At 39.3% G+C, this 12,840-nt stretch overlaps 1 protein-coding gene across 2 annotated transcripts in view; it reads left to right on the top strand.

Moving 5' to 3' along the window:
- Positions 1–12,550, top strand: part of MARCHF5 (membrane associated ring-CH-type finger 5) — a 62,055-nt gene extending 49,505 nt beyond the window's left edge. The window contains exons 3-7 of one of the 2 annotated variants that reach the window (XM_065553536.1): positions 2,201–2,331; positions 6,617–6,800; positions 7,275–7,441; positions 8,061–8,178; positions 10,392–12,550. In XM_065553536.1, the coding sequence (XP_065409608.1) occupies positions 2,201–2,331; positions 6,617–6,800; positions 7,275–7,441; positions 8,061–8,178; positions 10,392–10,429 (638 nt within the window). In that variant the 3' untranslated portion in view covers positions 10,430–12,550. The remainder of the gene's footprint in view (positions 1–2,200; positions 2,332–6,616; positions 6,801–7,274; positions 7,442–8,060; positions 8,179–10,391) is intronic. The other variant, XM_005301301.5, reaches the window with a different exon arrangement.
- The last annotated feature ends 290 nt before the right edge of the window (positions 12,551–12,840 follow it).

Below are 12,840 nucleotides of genomic sequence, written 5' to 3'. Positions count from 1 at the left end.
TAAGAACAAAAGGACAAGGAGGGCTCTAAGAGTCCCACTATAGCATACTGTAAGAGTGGGAGGTGTTGTGGCCGATCACCAATTAACATTTCTCTGAGCCATTGTTTCAGTCTTTGTGTATTACTGTGCTTTGTATTGGTATGTCATTAATCTGCTTGTTGTGCAGATTTTATTTTAAAGAGAGCCTCAAAGATACTATAAAATTGAAAGGATAATTTTTATGGAACTTTCACTTATCTATTGAGCAATTAGGAAAATTTCATCTTGGTATGACCTGCTGCCTAGTAAAACCAGATTTCAAAGACTTGATTACTGGCATTCTTCATCTAGAAATTTCTAGAAGACTTTACAATATACATTGATATATTAGTGCTCCCAGTGTATTTCAATAGAATTTTTAAGAACAGAATTATTGTCTTCAAACCTCATGCAGTTACTACTGTTAAAAATATTAAACCAAAGGCAAATTGACTACATTCAGTAGTATTTGAAGAGTAATTACAGCATAAGTAATCTTTGTTTAGTGTGTTAGAAACAGAATGATTTATTTGGCAAAGTCCTTTTACATGCTTTTAAAAATATATAAAATGTAAATCTAGTTCTAGTTAATTCCAAACATGGTGAGTCTGAAAGCAAGACCAGATATTTTCAGAAACACTTCTCCTTTCTGTCTGTGCACACACCTGTCTATGGCCTCTTTGGGTATGTCTACGCAGTGATAAGACCTATGGCACAGCCATGACTGCCCCAGGTCAGCTGACTCTGGCTCGGATTGCAAGCCTATAAAATTGCAGTGTAGGTGTTCAGGGTTGGGCTGGTGTCAGAGCTCTGGCACCCTCCCCCCTCGTGACTCCAGCCTGAGGCTGAATGTCTACACTGCAGGTTTGTAGCCCGAGCCCCATGAGCCCAAGTCCACTGACCCATGCCAGCCCGCACACCTTTTATTGTAATGTGGACATACTCTTAGGTTTAAGTTTCAGCTTTGTTGTGGCTCTTTCTGGTATACAAACTCTTGCAGGGGGAAGAAAGTGCACATGAGCACCCCCACACCTTGAACAGTGTTGGGGAACAATATTGTGATGCGGTGCATCGATCTGGAAATAGTTGACCATCAACAAAATGGTGAAACTGCTTATTCACACAGTGCTATCAGAGGCACAAAATAAAGTGTGTGTGGGGGGGAAGGTGTTTCTCCAATCTTGGGGTCATTTCTAAACATAATAAGTACAACATTTTCCATTAGTAAGGAGATTTCAAATTGACAATGTCCTTCTAATTTCTCCTTGAGAATAGGATAAGGTTTTAGTAGAACGGTCCTCTCAAATTGAAATAGAAGCTGTCTGAAATCAGAGTTTGAAACACTGTTTAAATTATATCTACGGTAGTTTTCTTCCTCTGAAATGCTAAGTATATATAAAGAAAAATCCCAAGTCCCCAGAAATGGCAGATGTACCTGTACAACTGGAGGGTTAGGTCATTAAAAATTGTTGCTTGTGCACATACAGAAGATGTGTGCCAACTATATTAAAGCATTACCAAGGTAACACTTTATTGGAATCATATACTTCATTTGATAATCAGATGCAACATATTTTATCAGGTAAAGTTGTGTGTGTCTGTGTACACATTATTGTAATGAGAGTTTCTGTTAATACTATTAGAGCTATTGCCCCCTTGACTGAAATTTCCTCTTTTAAAGAATACCTGATGTGTTTTGGGTCTGACTTTTTCACATGCTCAGGGTCTAACTGATTACCTTATTCAGGGTTGGGAAGAAATTTCCCCCCCCCCAGGTCAGATTGACAGGGACCGAGGGTTTTTTTAGCCTTCTGTGGCATGGGGCAGGGGTCACTTGCTAGGATCATCTGGGTATATCTCACTAAATCAGTTCCTTGCCATTTATGGGGCCTCAGGGATTGGTGCACCTCAGTCCCTCCTGTTCTCTATCTGTGGCACACAATAGTCTCCTTAGGGCTGTAATACTTTGATCTAATTCTGGTTGTTTGGCTTGCTGTGGGGGTGGCATTTAGTGGCCTATGATATAGAAGTGGTCAGACTAGATGTTCTGGTGGTCCCACCCTGGCCTTAAACTCTGATTGTGACTCTAAAGTCTGCTAAATTAATCAGTTTACTAAATAATGTACAATTGTTGGTTTTTTATTACAATATCCTTTTTGAAACATCCTTCTTTCTATTGTAGGTCCAGTTGTTTATGTCTTGGACCTTGCAGATCGGCTGATCTCAAAATCATGTCCATTTGCTGCAGCAGGAATAATGGTGGGCTCGATCTACTGGACAGCTGTCACCTATGGAGCTGTGACAGTGATGCAGGTTCAAATTCACTTTTTTCTAACATGTTACTACTTCTGAAATAATTTTCTTAAGATTCTCTTAGCTGAATTTTTTCCTTTTGTATTTTAAAACTGGTGATAGATTAGAGCTGAAACAGCCACAGCTTTAGAAACATACATCCAGCTGAGTGTGACACAGAGTAACCAGTGTCATCTATTCTTTAGTTCAGAGGCAATGATTTCTTGACATATGAAAGGACTGAAAAAGCACTGTTGGTAGAAGATTCTAAAACAGTAGCCTGATACTGATGTGTACAACAGGGATTCCAGCTATTTTCTTCCTGGCCTGACCTGTTTTTTGGTAGAGTTGCTGTGCTCCACCTCAGGAAGATGAACAATTTTGTTGTCATTCCTGTGTATGCTTGTAAGGCCCTTTCAGGATGGAAGGTACTATTTGCATACAGTAAATGGAAGATTCAGGCCCCAATTTGGGGTTACATGTGATCCCTTTGATGATAGCTCTGCCAGTGTAAAGGGGCTGCATAAACCCAGCAGAAATGGCTACTTTGGAATCCCCCAATGATGGGGGTTGCCTCAGATGGCAGAGAAATGACAAAATTACTTTTATGTTGCTGACCCTTCACCCGGCTCGCATATTTTCGGCTGCTGCCATGGCCTTTATGGGGCCATTGCAACTTGGATTACATTACTTAGAACTGTAACATTATTAATAATAAAGCTATTATTTAGTGATGCAGGTACCAGCCCCTGCCTTTAGGTCTCTTTACTGCTGTATACTGAGTCTTCTCTGCCAGATACAGCAATGGGCTTTTTATTAGTGACTAAACTTGAAGTTTATGAAAGTGGATTCTCAGTGCTATATCTGGATGGAGGTGGGGCAACATTAGGAAAGTTTAACATTTTCCAGCTCCTCTAGAACTGCTTGGTGAAAACTTGACAGGATTGGCAGGTTATCCCTCAATTTTTTAATTTTTTTAAATAGGCACCTGGCTTTAAGGAAATAAAAATTATGGATCTTTCAAAATCGGCATAGTGAATAAATAAATTATAAATTAATGGAGATATCCCATCTCCTAGAACTGGAAGGGACCTTGAAAGGTCGAGTCCAGCCCCCTGCCTTCACTAGCAGGACCAAGTACTGATTTTGCTCCAGATCCCTAAGTGGCCCCCTCAAGGATTGAACTCACAACTCTAGGTTTAGCAGGCCAATGCTGAAACCACTGAGCTATCCCTCCCCATATTTAGGATTATAGTGGTAATCCTAAATATGCACCACTTAATGAGTCTAATCCTTAAAAAATTAGCTAAATCCCAGGTGTTTAATCTGAGCTGGCTAATTTCTTAAGATTTATTGTGGTCCTTGATTGGGAGAATGACAAGTTGGGGGCACTATGCTGGGGAACCAGTGAGGTTTTTGTTCGCTATAAGGTGAGGCAGGCTAGAATTGTATGAAGAGTGAATTCACGCTCACTCCCTTTTCCTCTTCCTAGACCCTGCTTGGTTATGGATAGTGTAACCTCTCTGCTGTTAAAAGTGTCAGATCACTCTCCCTCTGTCTGAGGGCCAGAGGAGAGAAGCCCTAAGGGTAAGTCTACACTTAAAACGTTGCAGCGCTTCAGTGTAGACACTACCTATGCCAACGGGAGGGCTTCTCCTGTCGGCTTAGGTACTCCACCTCCCCAAGAGGCGATAGCTAGGTCAACAGAATTCTTCTGTGGACCTAGTGTTGTCTATACCAGGAGCTAAATCTGTATAGCTAGGTGCCTCAGACGTGTGGATTTTTTGCATGCCTGCGAGACATAGCTGTACCAATGCAAGTTTGTAGTGTAGACCAGGCCTAAGTTAGTTGCAGATATTAAACTACAACTGGGTAGGAATTGATATGGAGCAGATAGTGCTACTTAACTGGCTTGCTGGGGCAGCAAGAAATAAAGGAGATAGGCACTTTGAAACTATTGCAGCCCCAGGGGGAAGGGACATAGTGGGCCAGAAGAGAGAGAATAAGAGGCTTGAATCCTTGGGGTGGGAGAGGAAGTTGAGGAGCAGGATAAGAGTCTCCTAGTTAACTCTCAGTTGGGAGGAGGTTGGTGAGGAAGCTGAAGAGAAATTCTGTATGCATTGTCTTCGCTGCTCTAAGAATTAATTTACTCATTTACCATTTTTTGGGCCACAGTAACTTCAGCTAATACAATCAGTATTACAGGCTGTGTTGACTAATGCACCCTTCAACAATTTTGGAAAAGTAAAGTAGACTTGCCTACTTAACTGAAAAAAAAAACTTCCAGAAATGCTGTTGAGAGCTGTGCTGTGGCTAGTTATCTTCACAATATTTTCTTACCTGCCATCACACCCATTCTACTGAAGCTCTGTTTCTGTTTTGTTTTTTTCAAGTGATCTTAAACAGTCTATTCTCTGTGTTGTACCAAATAAAGCCTATGCTGCTCGTTTGTTTTGATACAAACATATTAAGACAGCCAATGTCTAAGACAACCAGTGCTTGTTACATTTCTCACTTTTGTGCTCTGCCTGGACTGTCATTTGAAGGTCATGCAAAGGTTAATTCTTTCTAGAAGTGCATCAGTGATGGTAGCAGCCTTGGTCAGTTTTGCCAAAAGACCTAGAGGACAGGTACAATTTTCAAAATTTAATGTATCTGAGTTCTCAACCTATCAAAAGTCTACTCTAAAGACTGTCTACAAAACTGTGTTTTGAACATGTGCCTGCATTTTAACAAGTATTTAAATCTGAGTAGAGATTTGAGATTTTAGAATGTATAGGCCATTTCAAGTCTCTTTCTTGTTTAAACAAGACGAGAGCACTTAGTCTGACAGTTGGCTTGGCAGGTCTTGACCCACACCAGTTAAAATGCAGGACATTAAATACAAGTCAACTGTCCCTATTTAAGAGTGACATTTTGCTAAAAAATATATGACTAATAATCACTTTACCATGAGGCTCATGTGTGACCTTAATTGTAGTTTTGACAGTGCAACAATAAAATCTGATTTTTTGCAGTAAGAAATTATCTTAAATCATTCGGTAATAAAATTACGAAGTCCAACTAACGATAAATCTTTTATTTTAGATTAGTATGTAGCATACAGAATTAAAAGTATAATTGCTGTTTTTGTTGCATGGTATCAAATGTTAACCTTAGTTTTAAAAAAGGCTCATTTACATGAGAAGCTGCATGTGCAACTGGTGGTGTCATAGTGGGAAAACAGTTTTTTTTTTTTCATGATGCACAGAGAAGGAATACACATTACTAGTGTGCCCTCTCTCATGCTCTACTTCTAACCATTAATCAGAAAATTCAGCTATTGATTTGTATTCTTAAATCGTAGCTGCTGAGCAATTTTTAATCCCAGAATTAAAATTAATCTTTCCAAAGTTATGTGGCCTCCTGGGGATTTTAGAAAACATTCTATTGTACTATAAGGTAGCTTTAAAATACACCTCTACCTCGATATAATGCTGTCCTCGGGAGCCAAAATATCTTACCATGTTATAGGTGAAACTATGTTATATTGAACTTGCTTTGATCCACCGGAGTGCGCAGCCCCGCCCCCCCGGAGCACTGCTTTACCGCGTTATATCCGAATTAGTGTTATATTGGGTCGCGTTATATCGAGGTAGAGGTATCTCAGAGACTTTACATTATTTATATGTAAACACAACTAGGAGTAAGTACATAGAGAAGCACATCTGCCCCTTTCTGGGTAAGAAGAAGTTAATTATGTAATGACTCACTAATGCAAGATGAGTCACGCAAGAACTGGAAGTGGTAAGTCACCAACAGCAAATTTGATAAGTAGTGAAGGGCACCACATAAGAGATTTAAGCTTCAGGTAAAATTTAATAGGATTATTTTAAAGTTTAGATGCCTGGACAATTTGATACAAACCAGTAAAACAGGGGTCGGCAACCTTTCAGAAGTGGTGTGCTGTGTCTTCATTTATTCTCTCTAAATTAAGGTGTCGGGTGCCAGTAATACATTTTAACGTTTTTAGAAGGTCTCTTTCTATAAGTGTATAATATATAACTAAACTATTGTTGTATATAAAGTAAATAAGGTTTTTAAAACGTTTAAGAAGCTTCATATAAAATTAAAGTGCAGAGCCCCCCGGACTGGTGGCCAGCACCCAGGCAGTGTGAGTGCCACTGAAAATCAGCTTGTGTGCCGCCTTTGTCACACGTGCCATAGGTTGCCTACCCCTGCAGTAAAATCTTTCAAAACTAGACACTTAAAGTATGTCCACTGCACAATAGCCATCTGACACTAAAACTTTTTAAACATTTCACAGGTTGTAGGTCATAAAGAAGGTCTTGATGTCATGGAGAGAGCTGATCCTTTATTTCTTTTGATTGGACTTCCCACCATCCCAGTCATGCTGATACTGGGCAAGATGATTCGTTGGGAAGATTATGTGCTCAGACTGTGGCGCAAATATTCTAACAAATTGCAAATTCTGAATAGTATATTTCCAGGTAATGCAATTAAATCTAAATGAAATATGAAGTCTGTGCTCTGCCCATGCGAGGTGGGGTGTAGAGGGCAGTTTCCCTATCTTTAAATGGGATAATAATGCTCCCTTCCCTCTGCCCTCTGTCTAGTTTATTTTGATTATATGATCTTAAGGGCAGGTACCGTCTCTTACTGTGTGATTGTACAGTGCCTAGCCCAATAGGGCCCCAAACTCTGTTGAGGCCTCTATGCTCTATTGTAGTGCAAATATTAAAATAAAAGAACTATACATGAAATTTTAGAGTGAGAAGCTAAAAGTTGATGCCTAACAATAATTTCTTCATTTAATAGAAATAGAATACTTACTGGAGAGAGGGATGCTTTATAATAAAATTGTTAGATTGTAGAAAACTAATTAGACTTGGAAGGCTAGATTCATAATGAAAACAAAGTTTTAAGTCTTCAGTTTGTTAGCTGGCAATATGATTTTTCTCTAGGAATTGGATGTCCTGTTCCTCGTATTCCAGCTGAGGCCAACCCTCTAGCAGATCACGTCTCTGCTACTCGTATTCTGTGTGGAGCTCTTGTCTTTCCAACCATTGCCACCATAGTTGGCAAGCTGATGTTCAGCAGTGTTAATTCTAATTTACAAAGGACAATCCTGGTAAGATGATTTAAGAAGAATGTTTTTCAGAAATGGCAATAATAATGGTATAAGGAGTTGTAGTAAATATTCTGTGTGAGCAGAAGGTAAAAGGAACATACATGGAAGTAGAATTTAGAATGGTATTTGACTGATGTGCTTTTTCATAGGATGAGTATTTTCAAGATGCCTTGTCTGGACTTCTCAAACTGTCGGTCACAACCCCGTTTTAGGGGGTTGCCAGAGCTGATGTTAGACTTGCTGGGGCTGAAGCTGAAGCCTGAGCCCCACCGCCCAGGGCTGAAGCCGAAGCCCAAGGGCTTCAGCCCTGGGTGGCGGGGCTCAGGTTACAGGACTCCCACTTGGGGTTGAAGCCCTTGGGCTTCAGCTTTGGACCCCCCACATGGAACAGTGGGGCTTTGGCTTAGGGCCCTCCTGCCCTGGGCAGTGGGGCTCAGGCTTTATCCCACCCGGGGCAGCAGGGCTCAGGCTTCGGGTCCCTCCCTCCTGGGGTCACGTAGTAATTTTTGTTGACAGAAGGGGATCACGGTGCAATGAAGTTTGAGAACCCCTGGTCTATACGGTGGGCTGGAATCACCAATGTAATTTAATCTAAAATGGTAAATTAATCTCGACCCAGAATCCTAGACAGGACTTAAACAGACAAACCAAAAAACCTACAAGTCGAAGATCTAAACAAAGTAACCAGAGGGTGATGTGGAAGATGATGAGGAGGGGACCCACCAGTGATTTCCAGGGTAAGCTGGCTACCTCTACAGGTTGCTTGTCGATAGCCAACCCAGTTTTAGTGTAGGGAGATTGACTGACTGTTGGGGCTATTGTCATGCAGGTATTTGATGCCATGCATAAGGCACTGTTGCACCAGGTTATAAAGGTTGGTAATACTCAGCAGATTAATGGCTTTTCACACATGAGGTTCCCAAACTATATTGAGGCAGTTCACGGAATCCATGTGCCCATCGTTTGCTCCCTGCACCAGGCCTCAGCGTTTATAAACTGAAAGGGTATTGCTCAGTGTTGCACCAAGGGCTGGTTGACCACCATGTCAGGTTTACAGTAATAAATGCAGGATGGTCTGGAAAGGTCCATGATGCTAGGATCTTTCACAACTCAGCTATGTTTACCTTAAGGAATAAAGGATGTTTGCCCCCCCTATGGACATTATCCTGGGAGACCTGGTCAATGAAGGCATTCCCTGGCCTCTGGGATAGAAGGAAGGAACAGTTTAACTGTTACAGAATGACAGTGGAGCATAATCTGAAAGGAAAATGGTGCTGTTTGGAAGTTGCAAGAAAAACCTTGCCCAAGAAGATAGCTGCATGTTGTATTTTGCACAGTATTTCTGAGAGTAAGGGAGAAAGCCTTAATGGCTCGTGGGAGGCTGAGGTGCAGAAACTTGCTCAACTTTTTGAACAGCCAGCAAGGTATACTCTAGAATATGGAAACAGCGAGGCAGTACTGTCAGGATGCCTACTGCTCTTACTTTGAGTCTCAGGCTGACAATGTGCATCGAGCTGTTATCCTGGGCAGGAGTGAGCAGAATTGCAGTCTCTTTGATGGGTGGTAGAAGTGGCACGTTGTGGAACTCTTTATTGTATCTTGGGTGTGTACCTTTATACTTAACATGCAAAATTTACGTTTTTTTTGTATGTACCATGCATTGTGGACGCGCTATGAATGAATTTTTAATGGATTGTATTATTAAACAACAACTTGTTACATAACCATAAATAAAACTTTAATTAAAACAACAATGAAACAGATCTTTAAAGCAGTGGTCTCCAAACTTTTGAGGGTCATGCCCCCCTTACTCTTGTCCCACCCCTCTCCCCCAGAGCAGGGGCTGGGTGCGAGGCTACGGCTGGGGGAGGGGAGGAGTGGACGGGGTAAGGGAGCCGAGGCTGGGGATGGAGATGGAGATGGGCCTGGGGCCCAGAGTGGGACCTGGGATGGAGCCATGGCCAGGGGGTGGAGCAGGAGCCGCAGCCGGGCTGCAGTGGAGGTAGCAGCTGGGCCAGAGGCTGGATGCAGCTCTGCTCCCCGCCCTCACCCTTAGCCTTGGCCCTGGCCCCATGCCAGTTTTTAAAGGTGTGTGTGTGTGTGTGGGGGGGGGGGGTATCTAGTCAATTTGACCCTAGAGCAGTGGAAAGCACTCAGAGACATCTCCATAAGACACACCTGCAAAGGAGTGCGGGATAGCAGTTTGAGGACTGTCAAAGCAGTGCACGGCCCTAACTCAATTTACATTGAACTCAGTATGGTTTGAAAGAGGACTCCAAGGTTTGCATTAAATGCAAAGTTAGTGCACTCTAATGAATTGCATCTTATGTATGCAGGCATTTTCACACCAGACTAACTTGAGTTAGTGTGGACTAAACTCCCTGTGTGGACAAGACCTAGAGAAGACCACTTGGGATCTGTTCATGTGTTTGAAGGGTTTTTACAACCGTGAGGACTAAAGACATATCTTTAATGAAAACTTAAGTTTTACAGAAATTGATGGTTTTTGATCCCTTCTGTATTTGCCAGAGGAAGTTCCCTAATTGCCTCTAGCAAATGGATTTTTCAAGTTTTGATAAGTTTTTATTGGGACTATTAATTAGTGTGTTCTATATTTTATATTCTGGGAAAACATCTCATTTTTGTTATTTAATGTGATGGGTTTTCATTTTTTGTCATAAGTGAATAAAAGCTTCGAAAATGATTTATAAACCCAGCATGTAATCCTTTTATGTAATTCATGTAACATGAACATCTGTAGTACTCTATTGTGACAGAAAATTTGCCTCAAATATTCATTTGTAATTGCCCTAATTACCCTAACTTCAAAGGAAATACTTCTTGATTGTTTAAATTTTTTTTTTTTTTTTTTAACAACTAAGAAGAAAACTGAGAAGATGTGATACTGAACTTGTTCTGTAAGTCTTAAAAATGTCTCTCTTTATTTCAGGGTGGAATTGCTTTTGTTGCTATAAAAGGAGCTTTTAAAGTTTACTTCAAACAACAGCAATATTTACGTCAAGCTCACCGCAAAATTTTAAATTACCCTGAGCAAGAAGGAGCATAAGGCTGTGATCTCCAGCTGTCATACAATCTCATCTACCAGATTCTCTTGTTGTATAGATTCCATCGTTATTGCACAGTAGTGGAGACTTGTGATAAGTTGCTGCTCTTATTTTTTTTTTTTTTTTTTTTTTTTCCAAATATAATAAAGCACTTTCTTGTGGCAGGGTAAATCCGCTCAGTAATTACTGAACCTAAGAATGTGATTTGTTTTCATTTTTGTGTATTTCCTTTGACAGGCAGGCATCTGAATCATACCACATATGCTGAATTTAAAAAAAAAAAAAATGAAATTGTGCAGTTACTGATCAATGCACAGACTGTATCCAAATCCCTTTTTTGTACGCTTAATAAAGTATCTGCACAATATTTGCATACACAGACCATCCAATTCAACACTAAGGATACCATGGAGGGATTTTTTTTTTTTTAAAGAAATTTTGTTTGAATAGCTTATTGCCAAGAAGAAATTTTTCTTGGATTTTATCCAATAAGGATTCCCTTGTTCACAGCTGAAGCTCTGAAATAGATGTAAAACAGGACGCCTAAAATGTATACAAAATATTGGATAGACAAGCAGAAGACCGATCCTTTTCTAAAGGGTCCACATAAGCCAACTTTGACCACCTAGAGTATGAGCTAGTACATGACTTCCAGCTAATTTTGCTACTATCCAATTGCAGACAATATAGTGTCTAGTATTGCTATGTCATGGCTCCTTTGCTGTCTTGTAACTATTATTATTCCATCCACCTCTAGAGAAATTACTTGGGAAAGTGAAATTCAATCACTTATTTCTGTAATTAGAACAGCTGTTTAGTAATATATTTTGAGAGTTCCTTTGTGATTATGCAATTAACTACTCAAATAAATAGTAGTAGAGGCTAGAGAGCATTGGACAATGAGCAGGTAACTTGATTCTCGTCTGTCAGTGTACAGACTAAAGGATAAAGCTTAATTGTCTAATAAATTAAGATAATTTAATAATGAAAACAGTAAAAGCCTATCGTAAAAATGCAGATTTTAGTGATATGTCAAAAGGGGAGACACTAGCACTTAAATCAGTAATTTTACTTGTTCATAAATCCACCTTTTTCAATGGAAATTAGCAATTACTATACCAATGTTAATGTTAATTCTGAGTCCTATTTGACAAACAATGTGGCCATTTCATATTAATGCAAGACTTAGCCTGGATTTACAGTAATTGCCGTTCCCCGTACATAATAATTGAATGTTGTTTTTTTTTTAAAGTTCTCATTCTTAAAGTTTTCCTATTTTTTTTATTCATGATAGTATGTCAAATGCATGGAGAAGGGTAAGCATTCCCCATAGTGAAGTATTGGTAAGTAAACGTTGCTTTTCATCACAAATGAAGCAACTATAGCGTGAACTTCATGTCTGATTGCAATAATGTATGTTAGTGACACTTAAAAATGTTACTTTTTTATGTGTTACCTTAAATATTGAGAATGTAATATTTTAGAAATGTATAAAAAGTATATACAATGGCCAACTAGTATTCAGAAACTATAGTCGTTGAAAGTTACACATGCATAGCTGATAATTTGAGAATCTTGCTAAAATTATTGATAAATTACTATAATCTCATAAGTCTGCTGATTATGTTGGTCTCAAAGATTGGTCTGACTTTTTTATATATTTATGTACACAGCAGCCACCTCTGATTTTCTGTAATATAAGTTTTCAAACAATGTAATACATATTTCTTGCAGAATTCCTCAGTGCAAGGAGAAAGCTTTTCAGTGGTCTTCACTGTATAGATTTCCAAACACTTTATAACTGTTTTTTAAAGTCTCATGCAGAATTTAATAGTGCAAATTATTTGTTTTAACATTTTGTTCTGTAGGAAAGCTGTCTTCTTTGAAAACTGAACCTGTTGTACATCAGATGATTATAAAAGGAGTATACAATGATTTAAACTTAGTGGGAGAGAGTTATTACTTTTGTTGCTGTATTGTAAAATCTTGTTTTTAGTATTAATTATAACCACATGGATTAGGTTGAATAAATATTTTTACATTCTTTAGGTGTATTTTGTCCATTGAACAAATAGTGCCAAAGCCTATGACAGAATTAGGTTTTAAAATTGATGACTATTGAATCAGAAAGTAGTATACCTTTTTTTTAAATAGACACCCCATGGTTAACCTTATGGAATTTAAGAAATACTGTTTTTTGGGGGGTGGAGACCTAAGGCTCCATTTAGTTTGTGATTTGAACTTTAAGCATTACTCTTTTTCTCTCATGAATCAGTTATCAATAAATGATGAAGAGTGCATCATCTGAAATCTGCCTATTTTTTGTAAAATCAA

The sequence above is a fragment of the Chrysemys picta genome, chromosome 7 (assembly GCF_011386835.1).
Source record: "Chrysemys picta bellii isolate R12L10 chromosome 7, ASM1138683v2, whole genome shotgun sequence".
Taxonomy (NCBI): domain Eukaryota; kingdom Metazoa; phylum Chordata; order Testudines; family Emydidae; genus Chrysemys; species Chrysemys picta.
This window is presented reverse-complemented; position numbering and strand designations above follow the sequence as displayed.